The sequence below is a fragment of the Myotis brandtii genome, unplaced genomic scaffold, assembly GCF_000412655.1.
Source record: "Myotis brandtii unplaced genomic scaffold, ASM41265v1 scaffold358, whole genome shotgun sequence".
NCBI lineage: Eukaryota > Metazoa > Chordata > Mammalia > Chiroptera > Vespertilionidae > Myotis > Myotis brandtii.
This window is the reverse complement of record NW_005363772.1, coordinates 3,037,727-3,055,929: the sequence shown is the minus strand read 5'-3', so window position 1 is coordinate 3,055,929 and position 18,203 is coordinate 3,037,727. Positions and strand designations below refer to the sequence as shown.

Below are 18,203 nucleotides of genomic sequence, written 5' to 3'. Positions count from 1 at the left end.
ATTCAAACCCATGCAGTCTGGCTCCAGAGTCTATGTTCTTAACCACTATAAACATCTCCTTTCTATTAAGTTGTTGTTGTTTTTTTTAAATCCTCACCCAAGGATATTTTTCCATTGAGTTTTAGAGAGAGTGAAAAAGAGAGGGAAAGATAGAAACATCGATGTGAGAGAAACACACCGATTGGTTGCCTCCTGCATGAGCCTCAACCAGGGCCCAGGCAAGGGAGGAGCCTGCAACCAAGGTACGTGCCCTCTACTGGAATTAAACCTGGGACCCTTTGGTCTGCAGGCCACTGAGCCAAACTGGCTAGGGCAACATCTCCTTTCTAAAACAACCTTTTACCTCCTCACTCTTGGGAAATTTCTCTGACTGATTCACCCTATATCATGCCCTAGTCTTATTCTCTCTCCCCAGTTCCTCACTTCATTTCCCTTCTCTGCCCTCCTATATCTAGTCTCCCCTCTCCTTCTTGGGGGAAAGTACTTCCTCTGTCACTCATCTATCACCCTTCACTCCTGAAAAATACCTTAGAGTTTCCCTATACTCTATGCAGCTTATGGAGGCAGTTTCCTAGTCAAAAACCATATATTTAGTAAGAGAAACCCTTATGCTAACTTTTGAGATTATATACACATATATAAAGCACACTTATTATCTTTGTTAAAATCATAATGTTAGATTTGTAGAGGCCTGGTTTAAAAAAGGGGTGTGGTCTGTGTAAATAATTTGCAGTTTTGAGCTTAAGAAGTTACTTGATAAATTTACTGATTTAGAATGAGGGAATCTAGATTTAAATCCTTGCTCCACTGCTTACCAGTTACATAATATTGGGCAATTCACTTGTCTTTACTAAGCATCATTTTTTAAATCTATAAAGTTGAAATAAGAACACTGTCTATTCATCACACAGTTGAAAGTATCAAAGAGATAATATATGTCAAGGAACTATATAAATTATAAATCTTTGTTTTAATAAAGCCATGAGGTTCCTACAACTTCCTCATTAATATATTACATTCCCTTTCAACCTCTAACTCCGTTATATTGAAAATATTAGGGTTTAAGCACCAGCTTAATTTGTGGGACTGTAAGGTCTGTGAATGCTACATTTATCCTTTGAATTAGCAGAACCAGCTCAACTGTTTTACTCTAGTTGCTATGGTTACTGTGGATTTTTGGCCTGTTTTTCTTGAGGGATTGCTAGCCTTCTGCCTAGGAGCTTCCGCTTGTAGATATGAAGTCAACTTCCAAAGCCTCATACACCATTCGGTGACTATACATTGTCGATATCGATAATTTCAGGACAGGCAACCATGTCCAGACCTGATGTCATTAGAGTCTCACCTAAGTTTCACGGTTCCAGGCATTCCTGCAGGAAAGCATGTCTGCAGAGCCAAACTCCCCCAAATTGGCTGTTTAGATTAGTTGGATTATGCTCAACTCTACTTGATCTGGAAATTGTTGCTTTTTCATAAGTTTTCTTCACACTGTTTCTCAGCGAGGTTATATAACTCTGGGGCTATTATCTTACTTAATTTTTTACTTTACTTCTCTTGTGTTTGTCCAGCCCATGGTTTTAGCATTAATAATTTTTCATCTCCCCACCCAGTGCCAGTTCTAACTTCTCTAGAGTGTATCATCTTTCCTTTCTCCTACCTCTTCTAGATGCTTCCCTAAGTCACTCAGCAGAAAGTGACTAGGGCAGATACTTCCAAGGTTCAGTATTTCCACCTCTTACCAAGATATATTTTAATCATATTTTTGGTATTGAATCCTTTCTACATCATTACAAACCATAAAGCAGAATTTATTTTATGGTGGGCTTGTCCTGGAACCCATGCAAAGCAATATAGCTTAATGAAGTACCAAAGGACTTAGTGCCTATTTATCAGTGCATTCCTGTGAGTGAGGTTACCATGGTAACATATTCTTAATTAAATGTACTGTAATTTAGATAAAAGGAAAACAACTCTTTGCAATTCTCCATAAACTCGTTTGCACAGGGTGATCATTGGATTAGTGGCTGGTTTCTTCTCTAGATGTCAAACTCATGAGGGCAGGGACTGTGTTTGTTTTCCCTTTTTCTTCTGTCTCTAGTGCTAGCATAGGGCCTGGTACGTAGTAGGCACTCAATGAATAAATGTTGAACCAGTACATGACTTTATAATAACATAAAAATCAAAGAACTTTGCATACAACTTCTTATAGTGCCTTTGTAATTTTTAAAAATAAGTAGGATGAATTAAATAGCATATGCAAATATGTTGGAAAGTGCTAAGCAAATACAAGATATTAGTATACGTTAAAGATTACAGGAGACTGGCAAAAGCTGTCAATTTATTATTTATGAAATGATAGAGGGCAGCACATTAAATGTGTGCTTTCATTTAGAGTCCTTATGTTTATTTCAAGCATAAAAACACTTTTTCTCTGTTTGGGTATTGATATCTCAAAATATGTTTTCTTGCAGTATTCTTTCTACCAGCAGTTGCATGAACAAAAAAGGTCAGAAAAATTCTTCAAAGTTCTATATGACCGAATGAAGGCTGCTCAGAAAGAGATAAGATCAACTGTGACAGTGAATACCATAGACTTGGGTAACAAAAAAAGGGATGATGACAATGAATTGATGACATCTGGTCCACGAATGAGAGGTAAAGAAATATTTGAGTATGTGGGAGAGTAGAAGGAGAGAAAAGAGGCTAACACAGTGTTTAGATCTCACTTGCCTTTGTCATCTCACTTGTCTTAGTCTAATTATCTCAACTGTGGCTCTGAATATGGAGTTCCCTCCTTAAATTATTATGGTGATGGTGTTGACCTTGAAGCAACTTTGCAGGACCGAATTCAAACAATGCATTATTAATGCAAAGCAATTACAGCAGATCTTTGTATATCGTTGTTTGATTCTAAGTAGATCCTTTCATTATAACATCGATGAGATGCCAGAGGAACTTAACTCTTATTTATATTATTTAGCCTATGGTAAAATTGGTTTTGTTACATGTCATTTTGCTTGAAGTCACAGAACCTGTGGGTGGCATTAAGGGAGGACCTACTGTAGTGATAGAAGATGTTTGATTTCACTATGGGAGGCATGGTAAAAAAACAACTGCCCCAAACCTTCTGAGAATTAATGAAATTTCTAATTTAAGAACAGAAATTATAGCACTGATTCTAAAGAAAGATTCTTGGTTTTTCAAATAATAAAGTCATCTGTGCAGTAAATACAAATCATAAGAAATTAACATTTTGAAGTCTGCCATATTTTCCCACCTTCTTGTACTAGTATTCATGAGTTCTCAGATTTTATTTATCAGAAAGACATGAACCCTTCTAAAACTGGCTGAGCATTAAGACCTGATTTTAGTGTCCTAGGGCAAATTCAATTTTTTTAGTTGCTGGCTCACATTCCTATGGGGAAATTATTGCACCTCTTGTCAGGTGATTTTTATTCAATTGTTAGAGAATTTGGGTACTTGGTTGTCTTTTTATTTTAATTAGCAAAAGGAAATTAATTTAGAACTGTAAGAGTGCTGCTTTGTTTTCAGTAAGAGATTCATCACTACATTTAAAAGAGGGAATGAAAGGGCAATTAACAGAAGCTTCTTCAGCAACATCCAAAGCGTACTGTGTATACAGAAGAGAAATGGATCCAGAAATAGACATTATGTGCACGGGATCAGAAGGGAGCAACGCTGAGGACAAGTCTGCAGAGGAAGTGACGATGAGTCCCGCAATTGCCATCATGCAGCCGATCCTGAGATTTCTTCAGTTACTATGTGAGAATCACAACCGGGAACTGCAGGTATTGTTCTAGTTTGTGTAAGAGCTGAGAAAACAGCCTACGGTTATAAGTAATTAAACTCAGATAAAAATAACAAGTGGTTTGGGAGAGTGTTTTGGAGAGATAATCAATACAACCAATAGTGCTCTTCTGAAATGGAGAGAAACTTTTGTACCTGAGTGATGAAACATGAAAGGAAAATCCCTTTATGGAGGAAAAGTTGGGCTGGTCAAGTTTCATTCTTTGCATCCTCAGCTCCTATCTTTGTAACTTCAGTGAGCATCATCTAATCCTAGTATTCTGGTATTTGTTGAGTAAAGTCACATTTGCTCATCTGTGCCTTCCTGGTTTTATAGAATTCAGGGCATTTCGTCATTTACAGTCTATTTCTTGAGTGAGGGTATAGACTACATTATATGTCTTTAGTAGAAGTAGAGTTAACATAGGAGGGGTTTTTTTTTACAACAGTGGAAGTTGATACCTTTGTAAATTAATATAGTCCTGCTCTTATAGCTTCTTTGGTACATGTTCCTTTGTCAGATAGATTAACTTAGGGGTACCTAGGAATTTTGGCTTTTTTTTTGGCATTATTTGTACACACTGCTTACATCGTCTCTTCTATTCTCTTCGATATTGCTGTGGGAAAGGGGGAACGAGGGAAGAGAATAGGCTCATTTTGACCTAAGCTGGATGGTTTCATGCCCTTTATCTGGCAGCCTATGAAAAGGTAGACCTGGAAGATGATTTCATTGGTGACTTCTGTGGGCTCCTGGAGAGTTCTGTTCTTCTGATGACCCAACAAGATAGATATTCTAAGTCAGGGGTCCTGAAACTTTTTAAACAGGGGGCCAGTTCACTGTCCCTCAGACCGTTGGAGGGCCGGACTATAGTTTAAAAAAAAACTATGAACAAATTCCTATGCACACTGCACATATCTTATTTTGAAGTAAAAAAACAAAACAGGAACAAATACAATATTTGTATTTGCATGTGGCCCGCGGGCCATAATTTGAGGACCCCTGGTCTTGTGTGAATGAATCAAAATTACCCTTATTTTTTTTTTGTCAGATCCGCAAAAAACGCCCGCGGGCCGTAGTTTGAGGACCCCTGGTCTAGTGTGAATGAATCAAAATTACCCTTATTTTTTTTGTCAGATCCGCAAAAAACATAACATTTTTTGATGTGCTGCAGAATTTTAGTAATTAGTTTATGTGTGCCATGAAATTAAAAAAAAATTGAAAATCGCTGGTCTAGACTACAGGTGTTCTGAATTGGTAAGATTTATGTAAATTTAATTGGATATTCTCCAAGGGGATACATCTGGAATTAATGGTAGAAGCCATGGCTCTTGGTGACCAACGCACCACACCTGGGAGAGGGCTGCTGCAGCGCTGTCAGCAAAGGCCAGACGCATTACTCCCAGAGGGAGGACACTGGCTGTGCCTTCATGCTTTTCCTGACCCACCTTGTCTGCCCATGTAGGAAATAGATATATTATGTAGAATCTGTTCAAATATTTCACTGATAGGAGTGTGGGATATAATAGTTTGGAAAATGCTACTTATAAAATAGTTTGTATTTAATAAGAATAAATGGTGGATTTATCCAATAGCTAATATATAGAAGCAACCCAACAGATGAATGGATACATAAAATGTAGTATATACGTAGGATGGAATATTATTCAGCCTTAAAAAATGAAATTCTGACATATGCTACAACATGTATGAATCTTAAGACATTATGCTAAGTGAAATAAGTCAGTTACAAAATGACAAATACTGTGTGATTCAACTTATATAAAGTACCTAGAGTAGTCAAATCATAGAACAGAAAGTAGAATAGTGGTTGCCAAAGGCTGAGGGAAGGCTGATGGGGGATTGTTAATAGGTATAGACTTTCAGTTTTACAAAATGAAAAGGGTTCTAGAGACATGGATGGTGATGGTATCTCAGCATTGTGAATATATTTAACACCACTGAACTCTACACTTAAAAGTGATTAAGGTGGTAAATTTGGGTGTATTTTGCCACATGCAAAAATTGGGGGGAAATTACAAAAACAAACTAAAAGAAAAAAGAATAAGTGGAAGAAATAAATTCAAGCAAATAAATATATAAATATAAGTAATAAATTAAGTTAAAAATTAAAGTTTTTATTTTTGTTTACTCTCTCACCAGGTTTACTCCCCCAAAGAAATTACTGCTAACAATTTGTCTTTCCTTCCAGAAATTTTTATGCACATATAAGCATGTCAACCTTTTCTAAAAGCACATTATATCGTGTTCCTCAACTTGCTTTTTTTTTTACTTAGCAGTATATTTTATTGCTAAATCACTTATTACTAGTTTATGTTTATATCAGTGCATATTGATGTACCTCATTTTTATAGCTTCACAATATTGCAGCGTTTGGATTACTGTTATTTATTATGATGGGTATGGTTTGGTTTCCAGTTTTTGCTGTTACAGACAGGGTGCAGTGAGTCTCTTTGTGGAATATATAGAAATAATAACTTTGGGAAATGGAGTTGTAAGTTAACTGAAAATTTTAATAGGCGCTTCCAAGTTGCCCTCCATTTACTGTTTGAAGGTGCACTTTTTATAAGGGGTCATTTACTTGGAAAATTTGATTGTTTCTTTCCTTAATGAACTTCTTTTTAGTTTCCTTTTCCTTCTTCTCTTCCTATTACCTATTATTTAACTCTATATAGTTTCAGGATAATGACATTGAGAAATGCTTGGTAAGAATTATGCTGATAAATATAGATGCTTGAGGGAAAAAAACCTAAGAGTCTTCTCTTTTTTTCTTAAATCTAGGAGAAATTTAACAAATAGAAACACTTTCTTATATAGAGAAATTCCATTTCACATTGCCACACACACTCACACAGAACTGAAAACAATTACACAGGGATTTTTTTTTAACCCTTAGGTTATATTTTCTTTTGCCTTCAGAACTTCTTGAGGAATCAAAACAACAAAACAAATTACAACCTTGTCTGCGAGACCCTTCAGTTTTTGGACTGCATTTGCGGAAGTACCACAGGTGGCCTGGGCCTCTTGGGTCTCTACATCAATGAGAAGAATGTAGTGCTGGTCAACCAGACTCTGGAAAGTTTGACTGAGTACTGCCAGGGCCCATGCCATGAAAATCAGGTAACCATGAAAACTGTTCTCCACGCAAAACTATTCCTGACTAATCAGCAAAGGGATCCCGTTGTTGAATGAGCCAACCCTTGTGTACATTTCAAAGATTTTTCTTCTTGTTTTGCCAGATGTTTTTATTTTCCTAACAAAACATATAAGGACTAAATTATAGATTGGCAGATACTATGCCATCTTTTAATTTAATTTCATTGTAAAAGAAATTACGTTTATCTGCATGAAAATGTTCCAGATATAAATCAGACTTATCAGGAAGAGTGAAACATGTTTCTTCATCATTGCTCAGTTTTTGTCTCTTGAATCTTCCCAGGATTTGAGGAATAAACTTCCTTTGGCTTGTATGGTTCCACTGAATCCGAAAGTTAAATGTTAGTTATATTTTAAAGGTCAAAAAACTAAGGTGATTCTGTTATTTTATGTCATATGATTTCTAGGGCTTTTATGTTAAAGAGAAGTTATTTTGTAACATTTTGTTTTCTAGACATGTATTGCTACTCATGAATCAAATGGAATTGATATTATCATTGCTCTGATCCTAAATGACATAAACCCTCTTGGTAAATATCGAATGGACCTGGTGCTCCAACTAAAGGTAGAGTAAATCCACTATTTAGAGGGGGGGAAAGTGACATTGTCTATATAAAACTCCCTCCCTTTCAGAGTTCCTCCAAATCTCCAAGTAGCTCTTGTAGAAACCAAGATATTGTCATATTTTCAGCGAATGAATTGACAGAACAGGCTAGTGAAAGCACCATGCACACGGAATTCCTGATAAAATGTCAAATAAACTTTGAGGTAGTGTTCAATTGGAGGGTACTTTCCTGGAAGTCCGTTTAAGTGGTGCTTTGTTTCACTACGTCTCTTCTGTTGTTATTTTATGTTTTTTATTATATAGAAAAGCCAAAGGTGCTGAAACTCTCTGCACCTATTTGTAAAATTCACCTTGACTTCAGAATTCTAGCTGGCAAGTCACAGCTATTAGACTGTGGAAAAGGAAGGCTGCAGTTTCTTTTTATGGCTCTCTTCCTTCTAAAAGTTGTTTCCTTTTACATTAGAATCTTATTTCCCCCCAAAATTCTATAAGCCATTTCACACTGCCTTTGAGAAGGTACTTTAACTTAAACCGTACACGTACTTCCCAGCAGTTCCATTAATCAGAGCTCAGGAACAAGATGACATGACAAAAAAAAATTCCTTCAATTTTTTGTTCGAATGGGAATAACAAATGAAGGTACACAAGAAACTATATAAATCTGAGATACAAAGGCATGATATTCAGTGGAGGTGAATTATGAAAGGCCACATTATTGTGTTTAGTGTTAAACAGGTAAACAAATCATTGGTTAAATAACAATTTTCCTGTTAAGACAGGTCTGTCGAGTATCATAGCAAATGTAATTTTCACTTTGTATATTTATGGCCAAGAAGAATGATATTTTGATAATTCTACTAAGTATAGATATTGATAGATAACATACATATGTGCTGCTTATGTGAAGATTGTGCTAATGGCTTTTAATAAGAAAATGTTTTACGTTAAGAGGTGAGTTTGTATCCTTTCACTGTTTTCTGTTGCAGTGTGTATTGCTTTGGGTCCTTCCATCCATACATTAAAGCAAAGGTGATGCTTGTGTAGATTGAACTTGTGTCCTTTCCCTCATTAGCATCATACTTCAGATAGTGATGCCAGCCTAAGCCTACATAGCAGGCAGCTTCATCTGAGTTACTAGAAAAAATGTTTATTTCATCTTAAATTCATCTTTAACCATAATTCATAAAGATATAACATATAAAAGCCTTGGCCTCTGGCTTTTTAAACCCTTTATTAGTCTAAAACTACCTCTTTAAATCTAATGTTTAATTGATATAACTTAATTACTGGATGATTCATCAATTTAAGACTAAGTATAGGCATCCTGATTATGTACAAGCCCAGACCTATGTTAAATAACTAAATGATGGAGTCTGACATAAGAGTACAAAGTTATTCTTAGCTATTTAAATAAAAATGCTTTGTAGAAAAAGGATCATTTAAAATTATATATATTACTAAGTACAATTTAGGTATACCTCTTCAAAATGTGACAGTTGGATAAATAAGGGTATGTAAAAAATGCCAAATAAATGGATTTGACTTGAAATATTTAAAAGTATCATTATCTACCTAAACAATGAGGTGTGTGTACTTTTCTTTAAAAAAAATGAGGCTTTGACATAATGGCCAATATGACAATATTTATAAGACAGAATGATATGTAGTGTCAAATTTTAGGGGGCTTCCCTGGGTAGAGTGCTTTTAATGATAAAATCTAGATAACATTATAGAGAAAAACTACATTAAAAATGGTAAGGTTTTATTTTATATTATTTATATAATTTTTCTTAATTATTTATGATTCTAAGTATACTTATTTCTATATACTCATTTACTATACAATTTTATGAATTTTTTATGCACATGTCTTGCCCTTTACTTTTTAATTTACATTTCCTAACTGATTTGTGACTATTAAGGGCTAAATCAGTAAATAGGTCATTTTGTTTTGTTTTGTTTCAAAGAAAGCCCTCTATTAACACTAACACGTGCATTTGATTTCTTGGTGTATATATAGGCTTTTGTACTTCCAAATTGATTCAGATTTCAGTAGGTCATTTACAAAATTCTTATTATTCCAACATAGTATGAAAAAGGAGATGGGTTAGAAAAAGTACCATAATGCCAATAGCATTCTGAAATTGGATGTATTTTAAAGCTATTATGTATTGGGCCTGCTGAGTGAGGTTCATTAGAGAAGACTGCTATTGTTGCTAAGGTTTTAGCTTTGAATTCTAGGGGTCATTTCAGATCACTCTAAGGATTTGAGCTCTCCTTTAAATCCTGAAATCTTATTTTTTTAGGTATATTGTTTGTACAGATGGGATGCTACATTATAAAAATGGGTTTTAGGATTGGTATAAATATGTAAAAATTTTAAATGAAACAGAAAAATTAATGCCACTTCCCCCGCAAAATGTTAAAATCTTTTCAGGATGGGTCCATCCATGACATTGATATCATCATCTTTGATAGTCATTTACAGATAGTCTTTAGATTTTACTTCTGAAAGAAAAAAAATAGTTGGATAGAATTTGGTATTAAAAACTGCTCAGTAAAATTAATTTGAACAACTTTAACAAAATCTGTGTAGAGATGTCTGCATACCAAACAACTGATTCAATTTAAGTTTTCTTCCTGTAAGATGTTAATTTTGAGTCACTGAGAACCATCTTAAAGCCATTTGACTCTACTTCTGTGCTCCTATCAAAGATTATATGTGGAGATTGAGATATTTTGAACATTACAAAAACACTGTGGAAATATCTCTCCAGTAGTTTTTATCATTGTACAATTTGCCACAATTCTAGGGCAGCACTATTGAAAGCAATGTAAAGGAACCTCTTTCTAAATGTTGAGAATATTGTGTTTTATGGGTCAACACTTTCTGTAACTCTGTGGTACCTGTTTTGATTGTAAATCAACTGTATCAGAAACATTTTTTATATCTATAGGTAAAAATTTTTGAGATAACATATGTATAAACCAACTTAGAAAACCTCAAAAACAACATCAACTATTTTCATTCTTTATTAAACAAAAATAGAAAATATTATTCTTCTATAACCCAGGTGGTAAACATGTTGCTTATATACTGACATACAATGGGACTAGTTATCTGTAAATTTATATTGTATTTCTAACTCATGAATTTCCAATTTTATAGATTAATTTTCAGTAATTATTTCTTAAATTTAAAATTTTGATTTGATAATGTATTAATGTTTCATGTTAAAATCAATTTACTAAATTCTATAAATTATATACCATTTATCTGAAATATGTCATTGATACTCGTTCACCTTACTGTCTTGTTAAAATGTCGTCATAGAAATGCCCATTAGGAAATAGTGAAAGAATATATGATAATATTTGAATGCATTATATATTAAGTCAGTCTTGTTTTTAAAACATTTTGTACCAATATTTAAAATATCCCTTGTAACTTATCTCTCATGATTTATTATTTTTATTTTGTGTTGACAATAAAGTAAAACATCCTATTTAAAAATGCTAATAAGCCAAACCAAATTAGCAGTTTAAAATTCTGTTTGATTTTTTAAAAAATGGTCTTGGTAATCTCAATTAACAAAGGCAGGGGATCGTTAATCCATGAAATCGATTTTTTCTTGTGCATTAACCCAGTCTGTTTCTCTAGAACAATGCCTCCAAGCTTTTGCTGGCCATTATGGAAAGCAGACATGACAGCGAGAATGCAGAAAGAATTCTTTTTAACATGAGACCCAGGGAACTGGTAAGGAAACTTTTGAAACCCATGTTAATAATGTATCACTAAAAGGGATAAGTTTGTAGTGTGCATGTCAAGAAAAAGCCTAGTGACTTTCACTGCTCTACCAAGGCATGACACATTACAAATATCTCAGAAGGCCTCATGAGGGCAGAGGCCAGTGTGATTTGGGCCCTTATCATTTCATTAGTTTATCTACTCTTAGCACTAAACTATCTGCAAAGTCTTTTGACAGGAAAAATAAAAATTTGCTTTAGTTTCTTTATTGGAATATATGAGGCAGGTATGTGAGAAAAATGTTTGTACCACTCAAAAATTATGTGTATACCTCTTTCTGAACAATGAAAATAAAATCAATACCTTTTGTACTTGTTTTTATCAGTGAAATATTGCATAATGCTTGTTCTAGAGAAAATTGGAGACTTGATGGGAATTCCACAGAAATCATTAGAGGGCCTTCCTATTGTAGAAGTTATATTTTCCTCCTCATCTGTGACATGGAAATCATGGAGTAATATCACCATACCTTAAAAGCATCGGGTTTCAAAAGCATTGACAACATCCTCAAACCTTATAGCTCGATGCTCCAATGACTAAATCCTAGTCTTATGAGAACCATTGTTGGTGTCATGAGAAAATTCTATGGAAAGCATTCTTTTGCTTTCTTTTTAATAGTAAGGAAGGAGCCCTGGCTGGGTAGCTCAGTTGGTTAGAGCGTCATCCCGATATGCCAAGGTTGTAGGTTAGATCTCCAGTCAGGGCACATACAAGAATCAAGCAATGAATGCATAGATAAGTGGAACAACAAACCAACGTTTCTCTCTCTCAAATCAATTTAAAAAAATAGTAAGGAATGGAGGCAAGGATGGAAGATAAAGAGAAAAATAAGATACATTTTGATTTACCATATGTATAATGAGAGCCTAGTATCTGCAAGGCAGTGGGTTAAGAGGAGTAAGAAGAGCTTGCGTTAGTTTGTATATTGGAATATATTAGGAAGATATGTAAAACATGTTTGTATCCCTCAAACATTATATATCTTCTGAACAATAAAAATTGATATTGTATTTATGGTTAAAAGGGGCAATGGGTTATATATTTATTCAAGAACAGCACTGTGCAATAGCCCGTTTAAAATACTGTTTTCTCTGCCTACAACACATTGATCTCATCATCCACTTCCTCCTTCTGGCCCACCCTCAACCTCTTGACTGAGTTAGTGCCCATGCCCTATTCTTAATTAGTGCCTCAAACTTAAGTCCTGCTGTAGAATTATTGTGTTCATCTCTTTTTAAAAAATATACATATTTCTATTGATTTTAGAGAGAGAGAAAAGGAGAGGGAGAGAAACATTGATATGAGAAACATCTATCAACTGCCTCCTGCATGCCCCCTACTGGGGATAGAGCCAGCAACCTCTCAGGCATGTGCCCTGACTGGGAATAGTACCTGTGACCTTCTGATACATGGCATGACACTCCACCAATTGAGCCACAATGGCCAGGACCCCCACTAGATAAGCAGTTGCCAACTGGTGGTCCGGAGACCACCAGTGGTCTGTGAGGTCTGAAAGGCTGGCGACTGCTGCTCTAGATGGTGTTCATCACTTGAGGGCAGATACTCTGTTGTATCCACCATTGGGTCCTCAGTGCAGAGGACGATGTCCACCACCATGGGTCCCTGTGACCTAGAAGGAACTTAATAAATAACGGCTAGATATTACAGTTCCAGAGTCTCCTAATTCATAGGAACTTATGGCACTATCAGCATTCAAAAATCAAAGCAAAATTCTCCAAGGAAAACAAAGAATATTGTAGGGAACTACTTCTGTGCTAATTTAACTAAAGAGTGTTTCCAAGGCTATTTTCATTTAGAGCTCTTTGATACTTTTCAAGTCTTAGGAAGCGTTCTAACTTTTCATTATATCTCATAAACAATGTAAAATGCATGTTGTTTGTGGCATTCCAAGCCTTGGTGTTCCCCTTTGTGTCTTTGATAGGTGGATGTGATGAAGAATGCCTATAACCAAGGACTGGAATGCGATCATGGAGATGATGAGGGTGGAGATGATGGTGTTTCCCCAAAAGATGTTGGACACAATATTTATATTCTGGCCCATCAGGTATGATGTTGTTTATATCTTTATATGGTTTTTGTGTATGGTGTAAATTGTCTTTATGTAATTAATTTCTAGCTTCATATACTGTGGTCAGAAAAGATGATGGATATCATTTCAATCTTTTTAAATTTATTAAGACTTGTTTTGTGGCCTAACATATGATCTGTCCTGGAAAATGTTCAATGTGCGTTTGAGAAGAATGTGTATTCTTTGGATTCTATAAATATTTGTTAGTACATCTGGTTTCATTTAAGGCCAGTATTACTTTATTGATTTTTCTATCCAGATTATCTGTTTATAGATGTAAGTGGGGTATTAAAGTACCTCACTGTTATTGTATTGCAGCCTATTTTCCCCATTAGGTCTGTTAATATCTGCTTTATATATCTAGGTGCTCCTATATTGGGTACCTAAATGTTTACAAATCTCATATCTTCTTGTTTTTTTAATTTTTATTGGATTCATTAGGATGACATCTTATATAATAAAAGGCTAATATGCAAATCGACTGAATGGCGGAATGACCGGTCGCTATGACATGCACTGACCACCAGGGGGCAGATGCTCAACACAGGAGCTGCCCCCTGGTGGTCAGTGTGCTCCCACAGGGGAAACACTGCTCAGCCAGAAGCCAGGCTCACATCATCCTTATATTGTGTTCACTACCCACATAAAGTCTTCTTCCATCACCATTTATCCTCCCTTTACCCTCTTCTACCTCCCCCCGCCCACCCCCTTTTCCTCTGGTAATCAGCATGCTGGTGTCTGTGTCTATGAGATTTTTGTCTTTGCTTAATCCCTTCACCTTTTTCACCCAGCCCCGAAGCCCCCTCCACTCTGATAGCTGTCAGTCCGATCTCTGTATCTATGAGTCTATTTCTTTTGTTAGTTCATTTTGTTCAATAGATTCCACATATAAGTGAAATCATTGGTACTTGTATTTCTCTGACTGGTAGTGTGATTCCTTCAATTCTATTTTTCTTTCTCAATATTGTTATAGTTATTCGGGGTCTTTTGTGCTTCCATATAAATTTTTGGAATATTTGTTCTGGTTCTATTAAATGCACTATTGGTATCTTGATAGGAATTGCGTTGAATCTATAGATTACTTTGGGTAGTATGGACATTTTAATGATGTTAATTCTTTTTATCCATGAATGTGGTATATGCTTCCACTTATTTGTATCTTTATTAGTTTCTTTCTTCAGTGTCTTATAATTCTCCAAGTGCAGATCTTTTACATCCTAGGCTAAATTTATTTTTAGGGTTTTTTTTTAATGCAATTTTAAATGGGATTGCTTTCTTAGTTTCCTTTTTTGATAGTTTGTTATTGGTGTATAACATTGTAACTGATTTCTGGATATTTATTTTGTATCCTGCTACTTTACTGAATTCATTTATCATTTAGCAGTTCTAGTAGTTTTTTGATAGAGTCTTTAGGGTTCTCCATATATAGTATTATATCATCTGCAAATAATGATAGTTTTATTTTTTCCTTTCCAATTTGATGCCTTTTATTTCTTTTTCTTGTCTGATTGCGGTGGCTAGGACTCTAGTACTATGTTGAATAAGAGTGGTGAGAGCAAACTCATATCTTCTTGTTGGATTTTCCATTTTATCATTATGTAACTAGAGGCCCAGTGCACGAAAATTCATGCACTCGGGTGGGGGGGTCCCTCAGCCCAGCCTGCACCCTCTCGCAGTCCGGGAGCCCTTGGGGGATGTCCAACTGATGGCTTAGGCCCGTTCCCTCAAAGCCTCAGTCTGGCCTCCCTCTGCGGGATGTGACCTGTGGGCCAATTGGGGGGCAGGGCTGGCTGGCAAGCGGCCAGCCCCGCCCCCCATGGCCCCTCCACCACCACTGGTCACCACTGTCCCCCAATCGCTGTCCCCTCCTTCTGCCCGCTGGCACCCACCTTGGCTGGCCTGGCACTCCCCACTCTCTGGCCCCGCCCCCCCACCGTCTGATTGTTCCGCTGTTAGGTCGATTTGCATATTAGGCTTTTATTATATAGGATGCTTTTCTTTATTTCTTATTAAACTCCTTGTTTTAAAATCTATTTTGTCTGATATAAATGTAGCTACTCCAGCTTTCTTTTGGTTTCCATTTGCATGGAATATCTTTTTCCATCCCTTCATTTTCAATCTATGTGTGTTCTTACCTGTAAAGTCTTTTGTTTGCAGTATATAGTTGGTCTTGTTTTTTTATCCATTCAGTTACTCTATCTCTTTGGTTAGAGAATATAGTCCATTTGTATTTAAAGTAACTATTAATAGGTTTGTGCATTTTTCATTTTATTATTTTCTGGATGTTTTTGTAGTTTCTCTCTGTTCCTTTCTTCTTCTCTTGCTCTCTTTCTTTGTGCTTTATTTTCTTTTGTGGTATGCCTATTTCTTTCTCCTTATTGTTTGTGTATTTACTATAGTTTTTTGTTTTGTGGTTATTATGAGGCTTACATATAACAACTTATGTTTATAAGAATCTATTTTAAGTTGATAACTTAAGTTTGATCTCATTGTAAAGCTCAACATTTACTCCACACATTTTATGTTTTTGATGTCACATTTTACATCTTATTGTTACCTAGTAAGTCCCTTAACTGATTATTGTAATCATAGTTATTTTTACTGCTTTTGTCTTTGAACATTTATACTAGCTTTGTGTTAAATTTACTACCTTTGCTATATATTTACACTTACAGTGAGATTCTAAAAGATGTGCTATTGATTGTAATATAGTTGGATCATTGAGAAGATTTTTAGGTCTCTCATAGTATATCTATATCTATATCTATACCTATATCTATATCTATGTGTATATGACAGAAAAAAAGATAATGGCAGATGGGTTATAGCTGGAAGGACCAAAAAGTAATTTAGGTGTTGAGGAACTAAAAACTAAGATGAAGGACAAGTTGAAGGAAGTAGAACACAGAGATTTAGAATGTGGAAAGGGTGTAGTTTTAGAGAGAATGAGAAATCAGGTGACAGGAATTGAGTCAAACTAGAAAAGAAATGACTAGAGAATGAATGTGAGTGGAAAGAATAAAATCACAGGCTGAGAATTAAAATAATATTGGCTACTATAACGAGTAGAGAAATGTGGTGACACAGCATGTGTATGTGAGCAAAGAGTTACTTCAGGAGCTGTAGCATTGTGGAAGGGAATCAGCAAAGAAGGGTAGGGCAGAGTGAGCAGTAGAAAGTTAGGGAATATAGCCACCCATGTTTCTTGACTGAAAGCTGGTTTTGCTCTGTCTGGAGAGGTTATTCCCTCTGTATGAGTGAGCAACGTCATTAACAAGACCCAATCATGGAGCTTTCAAGTGGGAAATGAACAACCAGACCAGTAAAGTCATCACTGGAAGCAGCAAAGTGATAGATACTTGAGCCAGATTACCTCCTTTCCATACAGACCATGTTTAAAAATGCAATCTCAGCCCTAACTGGTTTGGCTTAGTGGATAGAGCATCGGCCTGTGGACTTAGCGGTCCCAGGTTTGATTCCAGTCAAGGGCACATGTCCAGGTTGCGGGCTTGATCCCCAGTCGGGGGCATGCAGGAGGTGGCCCATCAATGAGTCTCTCTCATCATTGATGTTTCTATCTCTCTCCCTTTCCCTTCCTCTCTAAAATCAATAAAAATATATTTTAAAAAATGCAATCTCATATTACTAGTATAATGTGAGTAACCATAAAAATGCCATGGTTTAGCCCTGGCCAGTTTGGCTTAGTAGTTAGAGCACCTGTCAGGCTGTGGACCAATGGGTCATGGGTTCTATTCCCAGTCAAGGACATGTACTTTGGTGGCAGATTCAATCCCCAGCCCAGGTTGGGGCATGAGCAGGAGGCAACCAATCAATGTGTCTCCCCCATATCTATCTTTCTCTCTCTCTCTCTTTCTCTCCTTCTCTCCATGTCTCCCTCATTCTCTCTCTCTCCCTCTCTCCCCATCCCCCTCCCTTACACTATCTTCAAAAATCAATGGAAAAAATATCCTCACTCCTCAGGTGAGGATTAAAAAAAAAAGTCAAAATGAGGAAAGGACTTATGTGAGGTCAGTTTAGTTTTAAGCATTGAGTATAAGAGTAGAGAATACAAATTTAACAACAGGTTAAGGTAGATATTGAGAAGAATGGAGATTGAATATAATGGATATTGAAAATAATGCACAAGCTAGTCATAAATCAAAAGATAATGATACAAAACATGAAAGAAGTTAAAAATAAAGACAGCATAAAAAGGCAATGATTTTGATGGGTTTGAGTTTATGAGAATGCTTGGAGACGACAGATTCTATTCAAGGATAATGGTGAAATTGTCCAAGGAATGGGGATTCAGAAGCAGTGAAAAGTAACAAGGGATTAAAAACAACATACTGCAATGAAGATATGTGAAAATTGCTTGAATGGATACGTAGAGGTTTATTAATTTTCCAAAACGAAAATGTTAGAAAAGCAGTAGTTTGCAGAGCCATGATGGTACAAAGTAGAAGTACATGAAGAAGCCAGACTTCAGGAAGAAAATGTCGGACTGAGTAAGGGGAAGGAGATGCTGAATTGCTGAATCCTTTAAGCCTTGTGATTAAATTGTCCATCCTGGACAATTTAAATATGCAAATTGTCCAGGATGCCATCACAGTAACAGTAACGACTGAATAGGCTGCGTGGGGCAACAAGGCTGGCAGGGAAGTTAGTGAGGAATGACCAAACAACTGAACAGCAGGCTGTGTGGGGAGACCAGGCGAGCAGGGGGGGCAGTTGGGGGCGACCAGGCAGGTGGGGGGAA

General features: G+C 36.0%; 1 protein-coding gene across 7 annotated transcripts in view; it reads left to right on the top strand.

Annotated features, from left to right (window-relative positions):
- The window catches only part of ITPR2 (inositol 1,4,5-trisphosphate receptor, type 2), a 401,602-nt gene that overhangs the window by 261,399 nt on the left and 122,000 nt on the right, over positions 1–18,203 (top strand). For all 7 annotated transcript variants that reach the window (XM_014544263.1, XM_014544267.1, XM_014544268.1 and 4 more), the window contains 6 exons: positions 2,472–2,655; positions 3,553–3,809; positions 6,746–6,946; positions 7,437–7,547; positions 11,209–11,304; positions 13,298–13,420. In XM_014544263.1, the coding sequence (XP_014399749.1) occupies positions 2,472–2,655; positions 3,553–3,809; positions 6,746–6,946; positions 7,437–7,547; positions 11,209–11,304; positions 13,298–13,420 (972 nt within the window). The remainder of the gene's footprint in view (positions 1–2,471; positions 2,656–3,552; positions 3,810–6,745; positions 6,947–7,436; positions 7,548–11,208; positions 11,305–13,297; positions 13,421–18,203) is intronic.